General features: G+C 57.7%; 2 protein-coding genes and 1 long non-coding RNA gene across 4 annotated transcripts; 2 read left to right on the forward strand and 1 right to left on the reverse strand.

Moving 5' to 3' along the window:
• Nucleotides 1–956: 956 nt before the first annotated feature.
• On the reverse strand, nt 957–5,479 carry LOC138682691 (ADP-ribosylhydrolase ARH1-like). Of its 2 annotated transcripts, XM_069773981.1 has the most exons (8): nt 5,406–5,479; nt 5,109–5,332; nt 4,023–4,121; nt 3,843–3,948; nt 2,704–2,783; nt 2,447–2,630; nt 2,054–2,198; nt 1,470–1,740 (listed from the first exon to the last, which is right to left on the reverse strand). In XM_069773981.1, exons 1-8 carry the CDS (start codon nt 5,414–5,416, stop codon nt 1,609–1,611), a joined length of 981 nt encoding a protein of 326 aa, XP_069630082.1. In that variant the 5' UTR covers nt 5,417–5,479; the 3' UTR covers nt 1,470–1,608. The 2 variants fall into 2 exon arrangements, with proteins under 2 accessions (XP_069630081.1, XP_069630082.1); XM_069773980.1 differs by lacking the exon at nt 2,054–2,198 and having other exon boundaries at nt 957–1,740; nt 5,406–5,468.
• Nucleotides 5,480–8,124: 2,645 nt separating this feature from the next.
• On the forward strand, nt 8,125–12,983 carry LOC138682693 (uncharacterized). Its single transcript, XR_011322689.1, has 2 exons — nt 8,125–8,250; nt 9,609–12,983. It is a non-coding gene; the product is annotated as an uncharacterized lncRNA (long non-coding RNA).
• A 36-nt stretch (nt 12,984–13,019) lies between these two features.
• On the forward strand, nt 13,020–19,273 carry LOC138682834 (uncharacterized). The gene is made up of 8 exons (XM_069774306.1): nt 13,020–13,188; nt 14,589–14,648; nt 15,124–15,195; nt 15,656–15,727; nt 15,928–15,999; nt 17,611–17,718; nt 18,532–18,679; nt 18,866–19,273. Exons 1-8 carry the CDS (start codon nt 13,020–13,022, stop codon nt 19,242–19,244), a joined length of 1,080 nt encoding a protein of 359 aa, XP_069630407.1. The 3' UTR covers nt 19,245–19,273.
• The last annotated feature ends 1,359 nt before the right edge of the window (nt 19,274–20,632 follow it).

The following is a 20,632-nucleotide window of genomic DNA, read 5'->3' on the forward strand; positions in this document are numbered from 1 at the left end:
GGGGTGGTTAACTCTTGGGGCCCATCAGCCAGGGCACTCCTCACCCTTGGGGTGGTTTACTTTGGGGCACAGCACACACAGGGTGTTTAACCCTGGAGGCCCACCATCATGGGGGCCTATCGCCCGAGGGGTGGTGCAACTTGCTTCCCAATCACCTCTCGGGCCTATTACCCTTTGGGTTGTCAACCCCCACCAACCCCGGGGGCTCATCACCCTTGGAGTGGTTAACCCTGGGGGCCCATCCCATCTTTGGCCCATCAGCCTTGCGGGGGTTAACCCTGGGGACCCACCACCCCTTGGGCCCATCACGCTCAAGGTGGTTAACCCCCAGGGCCAACATCCCGGGGGACAACCACCCTTTGAAGCGGTTAACACTGGGGCACATAACCCTTGGGGTGTTTAACTCTGTGTTCCCATCACTCACAGGGCCAACATCCCGGGGGACAACCACCCTTTGAAGTGGTTAACACTGGGGCCCATCACCCTTGGAGTGGTTAACCCAGGGGGCCCATCAGTGGGGGGCCCATCACTTTTTGCCTTGAAGGACCTTGGGCTGTGGTTCCTGCTAAGGTCACCGTAAGTAGCAACATGTGATGGCGGCCATCACCATCCTGGGTGGCCCTCGGAGGGCTGTGGCAGTATGGTTGTGTGCTTCTTCCTCTCCATTCAGCACTGACAAGCCCACCCTTTGAACGCTGGGTCCAAGTCCTGGGCTACTGGTACAAGAGAGACGGAGTGACTGTGAGAGAGTCCAGTAAAGGGCCGCTGAGATGCTCCATGGCCGGGAGCCTCTTGGAGGGGCTCTGTGAGCCAGAACGGTTCAGCCTGGAGAAGATTTGGCTGTAGGGGGTCCTCCCCGGGTGGGATCTCAGCAATGGCAGTGACAGGACAAGAGGCGCAGGGCACAAACCTAGACACAGAGTGACCTGGGAGGACACTTTTTTACTGTGGGGGTGACTGAGGCTCCTCAGGGAAGTTCTGGGGTGTCTAACTGTGGAGGGATAAAAGGCCACCTGGATGTGGCTATGGTGGTCTCTGTGGGGCTTGCCTGAGGCCCCCAGCACCCCTTGAAGGGCCCCGCTTCCCCCCAGGGTCTCCCAGGGGCCCTCCCGAGCACCCCAGGACCCCGTGAAGGTCCCAGCTGACCCCCAGGGACTCTCCCAAGCCCCCCCAAGACCCCGCGAAGGTCCCAGCTGACCCCCAGGGACCCTCCTGAGCTCCCCAGCACCCCACGAAGGGCCCTGCTGACCCCCAGAGACCCTCCCAAGCTGCTCCAGGATCCCGTGAAGGTCTCTGCTGCACCCTGGGGACCCACAGGGGCTTTCCTGGGAGGGGGACAGCAGGTGACACCAGGGACACAGGGGGGCTCAGCGTTTCCCCCAGGCCAGCGCGTGGAGGCGGTGGGCAGCATCGCGCAGCCGCCCACGGTACTCAAGGCAGCAGTGCAGCCCAGGGGGGATGGGCGCCAGCCCCCCCCGCAGCCCCCAGCACCCAGCGGCGATGGTCCCCGTCGAATCGCTGTCCCCACCATGCAGCACCGCCCTGGCACACAGGTCCCCCCAGCACCCACCGGCTGCCAGCAGGGCCTCCAGGGCCACCATGGGTGCGTCATGGCCGCTGCGCCCTGGCCACCCCTCCAGTGCCCAGCCCAGGTACGCAGCATCCCGCTCGGCTGGTGACGGAAGGGACGGCACCTGTGGTGGGCCATGACCCTCCAGAAGCCCCCGGGATTCCAGGTACCTGCAGGGACACGGGACACTGAGGTCACTGGGAACACTGGAGTCATTGAGGACACGCGGACACTGGGGTCACTGGGGATTGTGGGGTCTCCAGGAACACGGGGATATTGGGGTCAGCAGGGACGTTGGTGTCATTGGGGAAATTGAGGTCATTGGTGTCACCGGTGACAATGGGGTAATCAGTGGCGCTGGGGGTCACTGGGCTGTGGCTTTCATGCAGCCCCTGTGACAGCAGGTACCTGTGGGGACACTGGGGACAATCAGGACACCCAGGGGCACCGTGGCAGTGGATGCAGCGGGGACACCAGTAATACCAGGGAAACCAAGAGCACCAGGGACACCGAGGTCAGTGGGGGTGTGGGGTGGCCCTGGGCCACATTCCCATGGCTGAGGACAGCAGCACCGGTTGGGACACTGGGGACACTGGGAGCAGCAGGGACGGGATGCGCACCGGTGGCCCTGCAGACAGAGTGGCCACCAGGGTCAGCAGTGACACCAGTGACAGTGGGGCAAGGGACACTGGGGACATCCAGGCACTGGGGCAGAGCAGCGACACCAGTGGCACCAGTGCGGTGCGCCTCCAGGACTGGGAGAGAGCCTTGCAGGCACTAGTGACACCAGTGAGCCCCTGAGCCCCTCCCAGTATCCTCACCAGCCACTCCCAGTGCTCCCAGTGACCCTACAGAACCCTCCCAGTACCCCCTCACCGGTGCCAGGCATCCCCAAAGAAGGGCCAGGCGGCAGCGTTGTCCCCCACGGCAACCCCAGCACCCTCCACGTAGTCCCATGCGAGGGGCAGGACCCGCAGCAGCTCGGCCCCCCAGCGCTCTGGGGGCTCCCCCCGAGCCCCCAGCGCCCCAAAGAGGGCCACCGCTAGTGCTCCGAGGTACCCTGTGGGGACAGGGATTTCAGGGGGGGCTTCAGTGTCCCCTCCTCCCCTGTCCCCCCCCTGCCTGGCACCCACCGGTGGGGTGGTGGTGGGTCATGCGTCCACTCTCGATGCTCACCCGGATCAGCGTCGGCAGCTCCCGGGCGTGTGGGTACCTGCATTGGCATCAGCCCTGTCCCCGTCCTCCCCTGTCCCCTCCCTGTCCCCGTGTCCCTAGCCTTGTCCCTATCCCCATCCCACCACCCTTGTCCTTGCTGTCCTTGACCCCGCCGTCCCCATGCCCCCGGCCCCCCACCTCCATATCCCCCTCTCTGCTCTGTGACCCCTATGTCCCTTCCTCTCTATCGCTGTCCCCATGTTCTCTCTCCCATAGGGCCCCCTGCCCCAGCTCAGACATCCACGGACCCCCATGCCCACTGTCCCCCGCCTCCCAGTGCCAGCACCACCATATGCCCAATCCCCAGTCCTTGTCCCCTCCAGGTCCAACACCCCCATGTCCCCATCCCCCTCTGTGTCCCCATTCCCCCACCTCTTACACCCCCATGTCCCTGTTACCCCATCCTCATCACCTCATGCCCCCCTCCCTCCAGCTCTGACACCCTCATGTCCCTGTCCCCCAAGCTCTGGCACCCCCATGTCTCCATCCCCATGTCCCCCCATCCCGCCTTGTCCCTCTTTCCCCATGTCCCCATCCCCCCCCAGGTCTGACAGCCTTGTGTTCCCATCCCAGTCCCCTCCATCTCCCTGTCCCTTCCAGCTCTGACACCCCCACGTCTCCATCCCTGACTCCCCTATGGCCCGGACACCCCGTTACCTGACAGCCCCACGTCCCCATCCGCACTACGTCCCCATCCCTCCGTCTCTGGCACTCCAGTGTCCTGTCCCCCTGTGCCCCCCACCCCCCATGTCTCCACCCCCCCAGCTCTGACATCCCCATGTCCCCATTGCCCCAGCTCTGACACCCCGGTGCCCCTGTTCCTGTCCCCTCTGTGTCCCTGTCCCCGACACCCCCATGTCCCCATTCCCCCCTCTCTGACACTCCCATTCCCCCATCCCATCCATGTCCCCATCCCTCCAGCTCTGCCACCCCCCTGTCCCCACCCCCATCCTGCCCCTGTCCCCCCAGCTCTGATACCTCCGTCCCCCCCATCCCCACGTGTGCCCCCGTGTCCCCATCCCCGCGCTGCTGTCCTTTCCCGTGTCCCTGTCCCCACCTGAGGCCGATGGCCAGGCTACGCATGGCGGCCCCGCAGCCAGTGCCGGTGGGGTTGAAGGGGATGCGATAGCCCTCAGGCTCCCCAGGCCGCAGCTGCGAGGTGCCTGGGGGGGGGGGTCAGTGGTGTGAGACCCCCTGACACCCCCTGACTCCCCCCAGACCCTCAGACCCCACTCACCCAGGATGCTGGTGGGCCCCGGCTTGCGGCCCTCCATGTCGCCCATGGCGGCCACGTAGCGGCGAGCCAGCTCCTGCAGGAGGGGTTCCCCCTCCAGGCCTGGGGGGGGGGTTAGTGAGGACCCCCCTGGGCCACCCAAACTGGAGGGGAGGGAGAGGCCCCATGCACCCCCCAAATCGAAGGGGAAGAGGAAGACCCCCAGTGCCCCACCCCCAAACGGTGGGGAAAGGGAACACCGCTCCGTGGAAAACCCGAAACTGAAGGGGAAGGAGGACGCCCCCCATGGACCCCCAGAAGTGGAGGGAAAAGGGGACACCCCCAGAACTAGAGGGAAAGGGTGACATCCCCCGTGCACCCCCACAACAGGAGGGGAAGTGGGACAACATCCATGAACACCCCAAAACTCAGGAGAAATGGGGAATCCTCCTGAGCACCCCCAATTGGGTGGGAAAGGGGCAACCCCTTCTGGGCCCCCCAAATTGGGAGGGGGAAGTGGGCCCCCTCAGCACTCAATACGGGAGGAAAGGGGACATAAATTCCCACAAACTGTGGGGAAAAATGGGAGCCCCCCCCGCGGGGAAATGGGGACACCCCAATTTTTGGGGGGGAGAAATAGGGAACCTCACTGGAGCCCCTAAAAGGGGGGCAGAATTAGGATGCCCCCAAACCCCCTCCAGGGCTGGCCAGGGCCCCCCAAAAGCCCCTCCCAGGGACCCTCCAGTCTGGGTCCGGGGTATAACAGGAACCTGCAACCCCCCCCAGAAACCCCCCTAAGCAGCTCAGAGGTATAACGGGGACGCCCAAACCTCCCCAGGGTCCCCCCCCATACAGCCCAGAAGTATAACAGGGACCCCCAACACTACCCCCGGACCCCCACCATGCAGCCCAAGGTTTATAACAGGGACCTCCAACCCCCCCCCAGGGAACCGGCATGCAGCCCAGGGGTATAACAGGGACAGCCCCCCCCCCCGCCCCCGCCGAACACTCGCTCCACTGTGGGCCTGGGGTACAATGGGGACGCCCTCTCCTGGGGACCCTCCCCTGTGTCTGTGGGGTGCAGTGGAGACTCCCCCCCCCCCCCCCCACCTGTGGCCAGGCCCTCGGCGGTCGCGAGGTGGAGGACAGTGTCATCGCTGACGGGCCACTCAGGGGGCTCGAGGGTGATGGCCTCCAGCCCCCCCAGCTCAGCCAGCTCGGCGTGGATCTGGGATCCCGAGGTGCAGTACTCCCAGCGGCCCCCCCGGTACCCAAGCGCATCCCCCACCCCACTGAGCACCATGGCTGCTTCGTAGGCTTCCACCGAGGGCACCCTGGGAGAAACAGTGGGGTTTCAGGGGGGTGCCAGCGGTGGGGGGTATGCCGCGAACCCCCGCGGACACTCACGTCTCCTCCATCGCGGCAGCAGCTGGGGATGCCCATCAGGTTTGGGGCACGGGGCCAGCGCTGGCCAGGGGCCCTTAAGGAGGATGAGGACACCCTGGGGACTGGGGACTGGGGGGGGGGCGGGATGGGGTGCTGTCCCCATGGGGACGGGGATGAGGGACGCCAGGACCTCTCTCCTTAGGGGGTGGCAGGGAGGGGAAAGGCTCCAGGGGGGCCCAAAAGACACTGAGAAGGGACTGGGGGGCTCCGGGGGGCACCCAGAGGGGCATGGAGGGGGGCTGTACCCAAAGAGGGCTGGGGATAACCCAAAGGGCACGGAGGAGCCTGGGGGAGGGGGGGCACCCTGAGGGGGGACTGGGGGACATCCAAGAGGGAGACAGGGGACACCCAAAGGGACCTGAGGGGTGCCCCAAAGGGACCTGAGGGGTGCCCCAAAGGGGCACGGAGGCACGTGGGAGGCATCCAAAGGGGCACACGGGCACATGGGGAGCACCCAGAAGGGCTGGCGGGGTACCCAAAGGGGATGTCCAGAGGGGACAGAGGCCTCTGAAGGATTTGGGGCACAGAGGGATGGGTTTTAGCAAGCCGCAGGGGAAGGCAGTGACAGGGAGAAAAGGAGTATCTCCAAGGAAAAATGCCTCTGCCAAATATTTTGCCATATTTATCTCACTGGGACAGGGCAAAAAACATAGCCCCAAGCCATATTTGGGGGTGAAATGCCCCAAAACTGCTATCACCTGGGTCCTGCCCGGATGGGGCAGCGATATGGAGCCCTGCTCTGACACCTGGCGTCAGCTCTGACTTAAAACTGCTGGGGTTTGCTGTTGAAAAATAGTAAAATTAATGTTCGGTGGTGGGCAGCGAGCAGTTAAAAGATCGTCCTTAAATTTCAGAGCTTTAATTACAAGTCAAACAGCAAAGCCTCAGTGCAGGCCCCATGCCAGTCCCAGAAGAGTGCAACTCCTGGCTCCCCAGCACCAGGTTTTCATCCTTATTTTTGGCCCAAATTCTGCCAAACAAGACACAGATCTTGGATCTGTTGGTAAAAATCCTGTTGGGGATGAGGGGGGGGCAACAGGTGGTTGGTAGTAAAATAGGTGAAAAATCAGGTTTAAAATTCATTGTCAATTTGGAAAAAAATATTTTAAAAAATTGGTGTACAGACAGTAACAACTTTTTGGATGTATTTTTATTTGAACATATAGAAACTGAAGTTGTACATAAAGTAAGTAACAAAACTTTTGGATGTATTTTTTTTGGACGTACAGAAATCGAGGTTTCATCCTGCCATGTTCCAAAGACTGTGTTCAGGCCCTAAACAGGAAGCTATGGACTGTGTGGTCCAGGGTCAGGAAGGGGGCAGGGGACCCCCAGACCCCTCGGGTCAGGTCTAGGACAGGGGCAGGACAACTGCAAACCCTGCAGGTCATGGACCAGACAGGGACAGGGCACCCCAAACCCCACAGGTTGGTGGGCCAGGACCGGTGCAGGGAAAGCCCAAACCCCGTGGGTCACAGCCATGACAGGGGTAGAGAGCCCCAAACCCCATGAGTCAGTGCCAGGACAGGGGCAAGAAACCCCAAACCACACAGGTCAGGGCCAGGACTGGGGCAGGACACCCCCAAACCACACGGGTGGGTGATGGCCATGACGGGGCACGGCACCAAGAAACCCCATTGGGGAGGGTCGGAACAAGGGCCAAGAACCCCCAAACCCCACGGGTAACGGCCCAGAGAGTGGATCAGGTCCAGAACAGGAGCAGGGCACCCCCGAGCCAAGTTGCTTTTGGGAAGGGAGTGGGCCAGGAAACCCCGAACCTCAAGGTTCAGGGCCAGGACAGGGGCAAGGATCCCCCAAACACCGCAGATCAGGGCCAGGACAGGGGTAGGGTGCCCCCAAACTGCACTCGTAGTGGCCAAGACAGGGGTGAAGAACCCCACACCTCGCCCGTCAGGGCCACAACAGGGACGAGGCAGCTTGAAATCCCCGCGGGCCACGGCCAGGGCGGGGCAGGGAACCCCAAACCTCAGGGATCGCAGCCCATACAGGGGCCAGGCACCCCCAAAAGACTGGACCGGGGCCAGGACAGAGGCAAAGCACCCCCAAACCTGCGGATCAGGGTGTGGTGGGCTGACACACCTGGGAAGGCGTTTTTAAGATTTGGCTTTATTCCTCAGGACCCTGCTCTGATTCGGTTGGCGCTAGATTACATTCATTTCCCCAGGTCGAGTCCGTTTTGCCCGCGACGGTAACTGCTGAGCGGTCTCCCTGTCCTCCTCTCGACCCACGAGCACCTTCGTTCTATTTTCTCTCCCCCTTCCAGCTGAGGGGGGGCAGTGACATGGCGGCTCTGGGGGGCCCCTGGCGTCCTGCCAGGGTCAGCCCACCGCAGCCCCCCCGCCCCTCCATCCCTTTCCCGCTCTGTCCTGCTCCGGCCCCTCTCCGGCCAGCCCACCGCCCTGTCCCCCCTCTCTCTGCCGCTCTGTCCCTCCTTCGTCTTCTCCTCCTCCTCCTCTTCTTCTTCTTCCTCCTCCTCCCCCGGGGAGGCGGCCATGGGGCCTGCGGGGGGCGGGGCCGGGCCGGGGATGGTGTCCCTGCAGGGTCAGGCAGCAGGAAGGCGCGCCCCGGGGCATGCTGGGAGCTGTAGTCCTGGGGCCTGCGGGGCTGCCGGGGGCGCCGGTGGTTCCCGGGGCATGCTGGGAGCTGTAGTCCTGGGGCCTGCGGGGCTGCCGGGGGCGCCGGTGGTTCCCGGGGCATGCTGGGAGCTGTAGTCCTGGGGCCTGCGGGGCTGCCGGGCGGCCATGTTGGCCTCTGCAGTCTCTGCTCCGGCTGCGGCCCGGCTGAGGTGAGGGCTGGGGCTGCCCGTGAGGCGAGCGAGGCCCTTGGGCGGGCGCGGGGGTGTCTCCTGCCCGCGGCCCGCTCCCCGCTCGGCTGGAGCCGGGCCCGGCCGGGGCAGCCCCGGCAGGGACCCGGGAGCTGGGGAGGGGAAGGAGCCGGAGACAGAGCCCCCCCCCCGGGCACAGGCAGCGGGCGCCCCGACTGCCAGAGCCCCCCTGAGGCCTGTCCCGCAGCTCCAGGCCGCCCCACGGCCTGTCCTGGCAGCAGCGAGCCGGGCCTCGGGTGCCCTCGGGCCTCGGTTAAGGCGGGGGCGGGGAAGGAGTGGTACCGAAATCCGGAATAAGACTCCTGAACAGCAAGGAGAAGTTAAGAAGCGGGCACTCCTTTATTGCAGCGCTGGGCACGCGGGGGATCGCTCCACCTATCGTGTGCACCTGGCTAGTCTAACTGTGCAGGTTAAATACACACCTGTTATACATAGTCACTAAACTTCTGGAAAATGCTATACATAATCATTAACTTTCTGATAAATCATTCGCATATATAAATGTCTCTTCACACAGGCGCAGTGAAGGTCTCTGGTGGTCTTCAGGAGCCCTCCGGTGGTCTTCTGTAGTCTTCCTCACTTGTCCGCCTCTTGACCTCTCTTGGGTGATTCTGCGCGGTACGATTCTCACCATCACCTATACTAGTTTACATAAAAATGTGTAGCGCTCGCCGCATATCAAGGTGCCACGATTAGATCACTGATCAGCCCCAGACCAGGGAAAGAGACAGATAACACACACAGTGTGAGCGCCAACTTCCGCCTTTTATTGCGCAGTCAATTCCTTTTATACTAACAAGGGTAGGCGGGATTACAGACACATCATAAGGCTGCGACTAACCCTCTAACTTTCCGTGACATCGCGAGATCTTCCGAACGCCGAACCCTACAAAAATGCATACTATGTCTGTTCTTAAATTTATCCTTTTCTAATAATTGGTCCTTCAGTCACACCATCTTCTTAATATTCTTATGTTAAAACAATCATTGGTTAATCTCACTTAACTCTACTGATTGGAATCCCTGAAAATTAGATGGAGGTGGGAAGGGTGAGGGGTCTCCAGGCAGCAAATTGGTGTCCATAACGGTTTCTTTGGTTTCTTAAAACAAAACACTACAAATCCACAAACCTTTGTCAAAGTTTCTGTGGTCAACTGATTTTAGACAATACTTGAATTCTTATGGTTACACATAGTGCATTTTCTAAAGTTCCTAAGTTCCTATGACTACATTTCAAACTTAACACTCCCATACCTATGCTTCACAATTTTCTACTTCTTAATTAAATTTTAATTTCTTTATCAAAATATTTGCAACAGGAGAGGTGTCTGCAGGAGCTCCTGCAGCAGGAGGGACTCCAGCCTGGGGCCGGCTGCAGGAACCGACGCTGCTGCTGCTTTCCCTCTCCCAGAGGCCACACTGAGGGCTCGGGTGTCCGTTGACTGCATCTGGCTGAGGTGGGCGTGGGCTGTCTCTGGCTGTGTTTTCCTGGCAGCGGGTGGACGCTTGCTGCCTTTGGCGAGGAGCTGCTGCGGCTGAAGCCAAAGAGATCAGAAGAAGGTGAAGCAGCTGGAGAATGAGGACGGCCGTCCCTCTGTCTCTCTCCAGCTGCAAGCAAGAGAGAGCCGACCTCTGCGGGGCAGGAGGGATCCCTCTGCGTAGTCCTCGGCAGACCAGATCACCAACGTGCACCGTGGGCTCTGTATATGCAATGGCAAATATAGGGCGGCCCCGTAGTGGGTGGCTGTGTATCTAGGAAGCCTCATGTTGTCAGACACCAATGCGTTCTCTTAGGTGGAGGACAGGCAAGTGACTGGAGCTGCAGAAGGGGAAGGCAGGAAAGGACACACAGACAGAGAAGGAAGTGCCAGAACTGTAAAGTTTGCCTGGTAATGCAGAGAGTCAGAGCTCCGGTGAGTCCCAGGCCCTTGGGGCCATGTCACCCCTCTTCTGTGCCCCTCAGTACCTCCCTGCCCCCTCCCCTTTCTCTCTGTGTAATTCTTTCTCACTTCCCTGTACCTCTTCCCCTGTCTCTATTTTTGTGTCCTGCTCCCTGTCCCTCTCTTTTCTCCAGGCCCCTCTTTCTCTTTTGCTCTACTTGTCCCTTTTGGTTCCTTGCTGCCCCTCTCTCCTCCTCCCTGCCCCTCTGGTTTTTTTCTTCCTCTCTCTCTGCCCTGCAGCCCATTGCTGTTGTTGTCTTCTCTGACTCTTTGTCCAGATCTGCATCGCGCTCTGATTTTCACAGTCTCTCTGGCCTGTTCCTTGTCCTTTGTCTCTCTCTGCTTGTATGTCTCGCTCTGTGTCCTTATCTGCCTGCCCCACCCCCCCGTCCTTCTGCTTCTCTTTCTTTCTCTCTGTCGCTCTGTCCTGCTCATCCCTGTCTTTTTTCATTCTCTATGCCACTGTCCCTGTCCTTCTTCCTGTCCATCTCTTATCGCTCTGTCCCTCTCTGCTGCTCCCTGACACTTTGGGGTTTTTCCCCTTCCTCCACCTCCCTGCCGGGCTCCTGATACCTCTTTTGCTTTCTCCATCCTTCCGTGCTGCTCACCGTCCCTGTCTTTCTCTTTGTTGTCGTTCTTGTCTGTCACTCTGGCCTGCTCCCTGCCCCAGTTGTTTCTCACTATATCCTTCTGTCCTGCCCCCTGCCCCTACTCTTATTTGCTCCCTCTCCATCTTGCTGCCCACCCCAGGCTTTTTTTGCAATCTCTGTCCTGCCCCCAGTCCTTATTTTTCTTTCTCTCTCCTGCCCCCCCCTCCTTTCTGCCTCTCTTCCTCTTTCCCTGATGCTTCTTTTTCCATCTCTGTCCAGACCCCTGTCCCTTTTTTTGCTCTTGCTGTCCCTCTGTCCTTTTTCTTGCCCCCATCTTTTCTGTCTTTCTGTCCCGTTCCCTGGCCCATCCTTTCTCACTATATCCCCCTGTCTGTCCCTTCTTTCCCCTCTCTCTTGCGCAGTATTTTTCTTTTCTCCATCTCTCTGTCCTGCTGCCCATCATGGTTGGTTTTTCCTCCCGTGCTGTCCTGCTCCCTGTTCCATTTTTCTGTCCCTGTCACTCTGGCCTGCCCCCTTTGTCTATTTTTTACTTCCTCCATCTCAGTCCTGCAGCACATCACTATTTGTTGCCTCTTCCACCCCTTTGTCCTGCTCCCTGCCCCTGTCCTTGTCTCTCTTTCCTTTTGTTCTGCCGCCCATCTTTCCCCCCTTCTGCTCCATCTCTCTGTCCCGCTCCCTACTCCTCTCATTCTCTCTCTGGTTCTCTGTTCTTCTCCCCGAGTCTTCCCCCTGCTCTCTACCTTTGTGTCCTGCTCCCTCTTCAGGGTTTGCCCTCTCTTAGTCACTCTCTCCTGCTCCCTGTCACTCTTGTTTCTCACTCCATCTCTGTCCTGCAGCCCAATGCTCTTTTTTCCTTCTCCATCTCTCTGTCCTGCTGCCCAACCCCGGCTTTTTTGCCTCCGTGTCCTGCTCCCTGTCTCTTTTTTTTGGCCTGTCTTTCTCTTTGTCCTTCCTCCCTGTCCCTTTTTTCTCTCTCTGTATCGCCTTGTCCTGCTCCCTGTCCCTGCCTTTCTCTGATGATCCATGTATGTACTGCTCCCTGTTACCGTCTTGCCCTGCCCCCCACCCTTCTTCTTGTCTTTTTCTTCTCTCTATCCCTCTGTCCCTGCTGCTTCTCTCTCCACCTCTGTCCTGCTCCCTGCCCCCATCTGTTCTGTCTTTATTTCTCTGTCCTGCTGCCTGTCCCATCCTTTCTTGCTATACACCACTGTCCAGCTGGCTCTCCCTTTTATTTGTCCTCTCTTCCTCTTTCCTGCTTCTCAGCCCTCTTGTCCTCTTCCCCTGTCTCTGTCCTCCAGCCCATTGCTGGTTCTCCCCCCTTCTCAGTCTCTTTGTCCAAATCTGACCCTCTCTTTATTTCTCAGTCCCTTTGTCTTTCTCCCTGTCCTTCGTTTTCTCTCTTCATCTGTACGTCCTACTTCCTGTTCCTGTCTGTCTCCCCTTCCTTCTTCCTCTTTCTGTCCCCATCTCTCTGTCCTGCTCCTCACCCCTACTTTGTCTTCCTCCTCCTCTCTGCAGGGCACCTCGTCCCTGTTTGATTTCTCCATCTCTCTAGCCTTTCTTTCTCGGCTCCTCAGTCTTCTCCCTCATCTTAGTGTTCTCCTTCTAGTCCTTTGTCCTCCCCATCAGCTTAAACTGAATGACCAGGTGTCCCTGTGCTCTGGTATTTCCTTAGCATTGCCCTAGGGAAGATCTGTGGTTTTAGGGCTAGGGATCATTAGGAGCTGGTCTCCTTGTGTAGGTGGCAGAGCTAGGTGTAGTTAAAAGCAGAGGTTGTTCTCAGCTGGTGCTCTCTGCCTCTTGCTCAAACAGCAGGCTGCGTGCCTTCACTTGAAGGAAGGTTTCTTGTTCTGCGCTTCTTGCTCCTCGGGACGCTGCACAGGAGTTGGTGGCAAGTAAAAGCACTTGCAGTTGGCTTTTTTATGCAGTCTTCCTATGGAGCTCTTGGTCTTGACCGATTTCTGGGAAGCAAGACCTGAGTGCCTGTGTGCTCCTAGACGCTGTGCTGCCTCCCCAGATAGGTCCACCCTCCTCCACTGCTGCTTCTTCCACACTCATGTAGAACCAGGAGATGCCATAGTGTGCCGATTCAGTAATGCCCTGGCAGCGGGGCTGCGCTGGGGAGGCCTGGTGGAGGGGGTGGCCGACAGGCTGTGAGGTCACAGAGCCCCGCTTTGACATGCTGTGCTGTGCCAGCTGCGGGCAACACTGCGGCAGCAGCGGCGGCAGCAGCAGCAGCGGCAGCAGCATGGTGCGAGCCTGGGGGGCCGTGGCCCTCGCCTGCCTCCTCCTGCTGGCCCTGCAAGCCTGGGACGCCCAGGCTGCTCCAAGGCGAGCGCAGGGAGCAGGTAGGCAGGCGGGCAGGGGGCCAGCACCCAGCTCCGAGCAGGGCAGCGTGGCATCCACCGCACCTCAGCGGGGCAGCAGTGGGGCCAGGGCTAGGGCTGGGTCTGGGAGAGCAGCTGGGCCAGGCTGAGCGAGCCAGGCAGGCACCCTGTGGGGAGGCATAGAGGGGCTGCAGCTGCTTCGGGGGCATTTTCTGGGCGAGCAGGGGAGCTGGGAGCGGTCGTGCAGGGTAAGAAACCCGGCGCTGAGTCCCTGCCGCCCGGCCCAGTCTGTCCCCTGTATGTGTGTTGGGCCGGCGGTGGTGAGTAATTGGTGCTGCAGGAGCCAGGTGACAGCCCGTGGCAGCGCTTCTCCCTGGGCTGGCTGCAGCCGTGCCCAGAGCTGTGGGTCTGGCCTTCAGCCTCGGGGACGTCCCGGAGGGGCGTGCTCAGGACTTGTCCGCTCGGGAAAATGGGAGCATTTCTGCTCTAGTCCTGCAGCCCTGCTCCCCTTGGATGACCCGCAGGTCCCCAGCCCGGAGGAACACGCAGGGGTAGTGCTGGCGCAGCCTTTCACAGGCTCTTGTCCCCAAGAAGCGTGGGCGATCGCTTTTTCCTCCAGTTCGTTGGTGTTGGCTTCCTCAGCCAGTTTAACAGAGTGATTCGATGGAATTTGTTACAATGAAATCTGTGACTTAAAGATTCGAAAATGGCAAGGATTGCCTGAAACTTGCAGCAGGGTTGCACACAGGTGGAGGTTAAATCAAATCACACATGGGCACAGACGGAGAAGACGGTTCTGAACCACACACAGACAGGCGAAATAGTTCCGAACCAAACTCCAAATGCACACGCACAGATACAACAGTTCTGAACCAAATTTTACCGCCCCCCCCGAGGTTAACCTATGATTAAAATTTCCCTTTCATGAGTTTCATGAATTACTCGCATTTATGTGCCAGCATTCGTCAATGGACGGTCAGTAAAGCTCACGCAATCGGGCCCTTAAGTCCTCGCGAAACCGTTGACGGACGACAATCTTTCAGTCCTCGCAAAATCTACCCTGGGCGGCGTCCCAGCTCAGGGGAGATGCTGGGTCACACAGCCCGCTGCAGTCCCAGAGAGCTCCAAAGGTCTCGCCTTGGATCGCTGTTTATAGGGTCTCGAGATGATTGGCTTTGGTCATTATTTTACATTCTGGCCACAATTTGTGCTGAGTCGTTCTGATACGTAGTTCGGGCAGCAGATGGCCCAGGGGTGGCCAGGGGCTGCCTGGTGCCCTAAAGGCGCTGCACTTACAACCAAGATAACAGCACAATAGGGGGGTTTCCCAAAGCATCCATGGTTTATCCTGAGGTCTCAGAGTGGCTCAGGGGGCAGCACCACCACACACCTGTGTTTGATTACCTGTTTGGTTCCCGCAGTCCATGTTGATCAAGATGCTCGGTGGAATTCTGTTCCTGAGGTTGGGGGAAATCCCAGAGGTAAGAAGTATTCAGTCTTCATTTGTTATTGGCCTTTTGTATTTTTTAATATTTGGTTTGTTATTTCTTAATGTTTTGTTGTGGTAGTTCAGCCTTCCAGGCTGAAGGCTCTTCTCTGTAAGAAGGCCAGCAGGCTCTTCTCTGTAAGAATCGTGAATGATCATTTTTTTCCTCTGGGGCTACATGCTCCCACTTTAGTGTGGGCTTCCTTTTGTGTGTGTGAGAGGTCTGGCGAGAAGGCCCTGAGAGGCCGTATGTTTGTCCATCTGGTCCTTGAGGGGTGTTGCACATGGGCTGGAGACAGAGGTTTGAAAGCTGCCAGGTCCCAGCCAGGTCCCTCTGCAGCTTTGGACATCTCAGCCCGCGTCTGGGTTCCGTGTTGTTGCCTGACCCCCTTCCAGTCCCTGCGGGTCACTAAGGAAGAGGTAGATCACAACGTGCGATGGGAATGTTTTTCATCTCTGCTTGGTTACAGCTGTCCGTGGAGACAGGGGCTACTTGACTTCTCAACTTGAGCCTGTCCGTGAGCCTTGGGGCGATCCCACAGGTAAGGCCCTTCAGTGAATGAGCATTTACATTTTAATTTTCTGTTCCTGTGAAATTTAGCTTACTACTTTCTTGGCTGATGCTCAGGCACGCAGAAGAGCAGAGAGGGAATGGGTCTGGCTCAGTGATGTGCCCCAGGGCGCTCTGCCTTGCTAAACTGTCTTTGACAGCCTCTCCGCCCCTGCACTGCTTCTAGGGCTGGCCGCAAAGCCAGCGGGCACGTCGGGGTTGAGCTTTGGAGCTGGTGTGAGCTCCAGGGAGTCCTGTCTCCTGACAGTTCCATGCCTGGTTAGTGGCCACTGCAGGCACCTGGTAAATGTTTGCAAGATGCTCCTGAGTGGAAGGGAGAGAGGAGTGCTCTGGAGTAATCCTGTGTTTGAATTGCATTCACTGTCATTCAGATCTGAAGAAGTATGTTGAAGTATTTCACGGGAGCTGCTCTGTCCTATGTTCATTTACAGATGTGGCTGCAGGCGATGGTTATCCAGCTTCCTGGCTGGGTTCCAGGGCTGACCCACAGGCAGGTCGCATGGGTACGTCATGGCTTTTCACTTCTTTGAGAGCTGCCAGCTCAAAGTCCGAATGTCAGCCAGGTGCCTCTGCAGGTGTGAGAATACAGACCTGCATGTGCGTGCCGTGACATTACGTGATCCCCTTGCACGTTCTGCTACTCGGTTATGACGATGTGGATCAGAACACGTGATGGTAACCTCTCGTGGGTGTTTGGTTGCAGATGTGGCCGGATGGAGGGCTTTTCCAGCTCCTGGGCTGAATCCTGGGCTGAATCCCAGCTGGCATCCCAGGGGTGAGTAGTCAGTCTTTATTGACTTGACAGAATAAGCGCTCATTTTCCATATTTTATTCATGTGACATTTACCTTCATACTTCCTGTTAATGTCCTCAAAGACAAAAGCATAAAGCTAAAATAGGGAACTATTCCCAGAAGATATCTGCAGTTCCAAAGGAAATCCCAAAAGACTTGGAGAAAGCAGCACCTGTTTAATGTATTTCACTCTGTTAACCGTACAGCTTGGGAAGCTGAGGTTTTAGATTCATGTGTGGACGTGGTGCAGCCTGCACAGCAGGAAGGGATCAGTCAGAGCCTCGCTGCAGTGGCACTCGATTTCATGCCTTGCCTGGGCTGATGAGCCACAGAGATGGCCCAGCACAGCGTCTGCTACCCATTGTGGTTCTGGCTGAGTCCCAGAGGCAGCTGCTGCCCCAGTTGTACCATTGCTGGTCAGAGCTGCTTTGTGCAGATGCTGGTATCCAGATGTCAGGAACCAGTGTGTGCTGAATTTGTGTTCAAAATTTGTGTTCAACACAGCCCAGTTTGCGGCTGGGCAAGTTCAAAGCAGGAATGATGTCCCAAGAAATCTTGGCCGCCCTTTCCTAATGTTGGAATTCAGGTGCAGACGCTGATTCTGCAGGCATTTGTTTGTGATTGACATTCAGCCTGCAGACTGACAGCTGTGGTAGGATGAGTGTGACTGTTGATGCTGCTCCCGGAGCATGTGAGGCACGTGCGGAGGAGCTAATTGCTCATGAGCCATGAGAGGGCCAGCACCCTGCCAGTCGCTGGAGGGGAGAGGGCCCTTGGCTTGTGGAGCCGATGCGCAGGCAGATTTCAATCGCTGGGACCAGCAGGCTTTGCCTGGGCTGCAGGCAGGATTGATCCTCCGGCCGGGACTGGAGCAGCCCAGGCTTCACAGCCTGGTCCAGCCCCTTTGCTCTCCCTGATGTCTGAGGACTCTCAGTGACACCTTGGAGTCAGGGGTGGGTCGCAGCCGGACACCCAGCTTGAGGCCGGACACCTCACTTGAAGGTGGCCTTAAGTGGATCGTTCAGTTAATTCAGTCTTGGGTGGTTTAGCTCTCCATTTCTAGTTGTGTTTCAGAAAACTTGGCTGTGGTTTTCCTCTTGTTTTGGGGGACTTCACTGCCACTTGTGAAAGTGCCCAGAACATGGTTGCAAGAGCTTGGGGTGCAGTCCACCATGTGTGTCTGTTCCCCTTCCTGTGTGCTGGAGTTGGCATGGTGGGATGTGCTTCTCAGAAGGCCTCTTTCCCCAGCTGAGCTGGCTGCGGCTTTTTCCCATCCTCTTTGAAGGAAGCAATTTAGCATCATCTTGCAGTTTGCCAAAAATGCAGTACATGTAATGTGAACAAGAAGATCACATGTGCAATTTCCCGTTTTCCCAGCAGGTCAGGTTTTGCTGTCTGTATCGGTAGAGTGAAAAGTGTCATGTGCTTAATTTTTTCTCTGTGAACGTCACATTCTTTGGACTAGATGCACTCCCAAAAGCCCAGGCTTTGTTTCTAAGCTTTATTAATGTATTTGGAGACTATTGCCTCGTGAAGACATCGTCTTCCTGATGAGGAATGGTTACTGCTAATTGTCCCGCTTTCTTTCTACAGAGACCAACCGTGAGACTGTGCAGAAGGAGGCCTTTCAGAAGGGAAGCAGGCACACTGTGCCAGTCTCCGATGAAGAAAGAGAGGCAATGCAAGAGACTGGCATGCCAGGTAATTGCTGTCCTGTGGTCATCCGGTATCACCAGTCAGAATCACTGTGTGCCTGCAGGCTCTTCCCCCGCAGCCCGCTCTTGCACATCATGTCAGCAGCCAAACCTGGAAGTGTCAGTGCAGAGAAGGTGTTGTCAAAGAAGCCAGGAGTGGCTCTCTGAGGACGACTGTCGTCTCTGGTGTGTGGAGGTTATTGCCAGCAGCGTGCCAGAGAGATGCTCGTAGACCTCTCTGGACGTGGTTAGAGATTGCTCACCTCCTGCCGCACCCAGTTCCCAGGAATTTAGGAACTTTGCCCTTTTGGGCAAGAGGCCATTTGAGGGCTACAACCCAGCCCTGCACCACACCCTCCCGGGGCCAGCCTTCCCGCAATGTGTGCATCGGGGCCGGGGGTGACAAGCAGGTGGCACTGCAGGAGCCAGGCAATAGCCCGTGGGCTGGATCCCATCTTTCAGCCTCTGGGACGTCCTGAAGGGGAGTGCTCAGGAGATGTCCACTTGGGAAAACAGGAGCATTTCTGCTCTACCCCTGCAGTGCCGTTCGTTGTTCGTTGGTTGAACTGCAGGTCCCCAGCACACAGCCCTGGCCTGCAGCCCAGAGGAACAGACAGGTAGTGCTGGTGCAACTGCTCGCTGGCATGTGGGCTCTTCTCCCCGAGAAGTTTAAGTGATCCTTCTTGTCCTCTGGCGCTAAGACACCGGAGCCAGAGGCACCAGCCACTGAAAAACAAATCTCTTGGGCATGTGAAGCACACTGTGAGACTATCCATAGCGCAGAGCACAGTAATGTGTGGCGTTGTCTTTTCTCCTGCAGGGGCAGATGCTGGGAGAAGGTCTGAGGCTGCTGGTCACGAATTGCTGCGCAAGTACTATATCCCAGTGTCCGCAGTAGCCTTGGCTGTGGTGCTGTCTGGGCTAGTTGGATCTTGCATAGTCATTTCACGGCTGAGGAAGAGAGACCCGTGAGTTGGCTTTTCCCCAGAGTTAGTTATTGCTGCAGTTGGCAATGGGGTATTTGCAGTTAGAGTATCCTGGAGTGCCAAGGCAGCTGCTGGCAGTACTCTGCTGAGATTTCTGCTGTAAGATTTTTTTACCTGGCCTCTTAATTCATATCAATGAGTAGTCTTTTCTGAAACCCATTTCTACAGAAGGAGCCAGGGAGATGAAGCAGCACTGGGACAAGCTGATACCGACTCTGCCTGGAAAAGTGAAGATCCAACTAGAGATAAAGGCAAAGCAGAGTCAGGAGAAGGAACAAGAAAAGTTGAGGTTGCTCAAGAAAATGGGACTTTCAACAACAGCTCCAGCCCATCACCACGGCCTTTTGTGGCAGAGCTCATGCAGCTGTACAGGAGCGCGAGCGCAGACCCGTCACCTCTGCCCGCTTGTCCCAGCTGCTCTTTCACCGACGATACCTCTTCACTGGAGACTTCGATTTCTCTCGACTCACCTCAGCCTAACCCCTTCTGGTGTCCCTGTCACCAGTTCCAACAGGGATACTGTACCTCAGAAGATGAGTCTTTTTAGAGTAAATAAAAAAAACATTTTGGCCAAAAGCAGTGCATCCTTGGCTGTTTTGGCCGTTTCCGTCGGGGTATAATGCACAGAGCTGGGACCAGCGCTGGATCTGTGAGAGAAGCTGTCAGAGACCTGCGCTCCAGTGAGGGACCCCTTTGTCCCAGCATCAGCCTGGTTTCCCAGCTGGGGCTGTCAAGAAGGCTTTCACCCACCAGAATGGGGACGTGCTGGTGGGACGTGAGGTGCGAAGGGTTATCCTTGAGCTGACTGGGGATGCTGCCCTGAATGAGGATGGACTGGGCAGAGAGGGAAAGGGGTGCTGGAAAGGATGGCCAACCAGCGCTGAGCGCATCAAGGAGGGCTGACGGGGTGGCAGAGGCTGCGGGGCTGGAGCAGCGTTGGGACGATAAATGAGCGGAAAGCTGGAGTGGGGCTGGGTGGGAGAAGGAGTGGAAGGAATGTGATATTGGTAACCAGGCTGGCATTAAAAATGGAACAGAGTATAACGAAATATTAATAGTACTGTAAAAAGAAATGGGTTAAGCTTTGCAGACTGTCAGCAAAGGGGAGGAACACCTTTGGAGTACATCTAAAGTCACGCTGGCCAAATACAGCAGATCCCATTAAGGCTGACGTGGAGGCCTGACTCGCGAGGGTCTTCTTTGACCATGTCAGATGACGCACAGGACAGACCTCAAACCCAGTCTTATCACAATTCTGCTCTGCAGTTGCAACTGAAGGGTACAGCAGCCAGGCAGAATATCGTTCTAGGCTGCCTTGCTGGGCAGTACGAGCACCTCCTCCCAGCGTTCCTCCCCCTGTGCAGAGCAACCCATGGCCAGCCCCGGGGAAGCCCACCACGCCGGGATGTATGATTTTTTTCAAAAGAATCCAGGCACTGAGCAGTCTTGCAGGGAGCCATAAGTGGGAGACAAGTCCTGAAAACCGGGGGCGTGCAAGCGGTGCCCATGCTGGAGAAAAGGCAAAGGGGGAGAACAAGGTTCGGGTGTCTCCTGAGAGGGCCTGACTCCGTCCCCTCAGGGTGTGGGTGCTGGGGTGGGGGGGGAGAGCTGCGGGTGGCACTCCCTGATGCAGGGATGGTTTTTGTCGGTGTGGCTCAAAGGAGCGATTGGTCAAAGAGCTGTGCTCCCCCACGTGCTCTCCATCTGGCCTCCTGAGTTCTGTTCAGTGGGACAGCTTGTCCCAACGGGTCAGCGAGAGCCTCCAGGCAGCAGCACTAGCGAGCCTCGGAGAGTGAACGTGGGCGAGCGGAAAAGAAATTGCGCGCAAATGTGAAGGGTGGCCGAGAAGGGGGAGCAAAGCCATGACACTGGGAAAACTGGATTACGGCCGTCCCAGAGAAAGAGAGGCTCCAGAGTGCATTGATTTGCAATGGC

Source organism: Haliaeetus albicilla, chromosome 29, assembly GCF_947461875.1.
Source record: "Haliaeetus albicilla chromosome 29, bHalAlb1.1, whole genome shotgun sequence".
Taxonomy (NCBI): domain Eukaryota; kingdom Metazoa; phylum Chordata; class Aves; order Accipitriformes; family Accipitridae; genus Haliaeetus; species Haliaeetus albicilla.

Excerpts from the sequence above, each read along its gene's own strand:
- LOC138682691 (XM_069773980.1), bottom strand. Across the intron at positions 2,631-2,703 it reads GACCCACCACCACCCCACCG|GGTACCTCGGAGCACTAGCG; the intron begins GTGGGTGCCAGG and ends CTGTCCCCACAG. Across the intron at positions 1,741-2,446 it reads TTTGGGGATGCCTGGCACCG|GTACCTGGAATCCCGGGGGC; the intron begins GTGAGGGGGTAC and ends GTGTCCCTGCAG.
- LOC138682834 (XM_069774306.1), top strand. The coding sequence starts at position 13,020 with ATGCTGTGCTGTGCCAGCTGCGGGCAACACTGCGGCAGCAGCGGCGGC. Across the intron at positions 13,189-14,588 it reads AAGGCGAGCGCAGGGAGCAG|TCCATGTTGATCAAGATGCT; the intron begins GTAGGCAGGCGG and ends TGGTTCCCGCAG. Across the intron at positions 15,728-15,927 it reads CCCACAGGCAGGTCGCATGG|ATGTGGCCGGATGGAGGGCT; the intron begins GTACGTCATGGC and ends GTTTGGTTGCAG.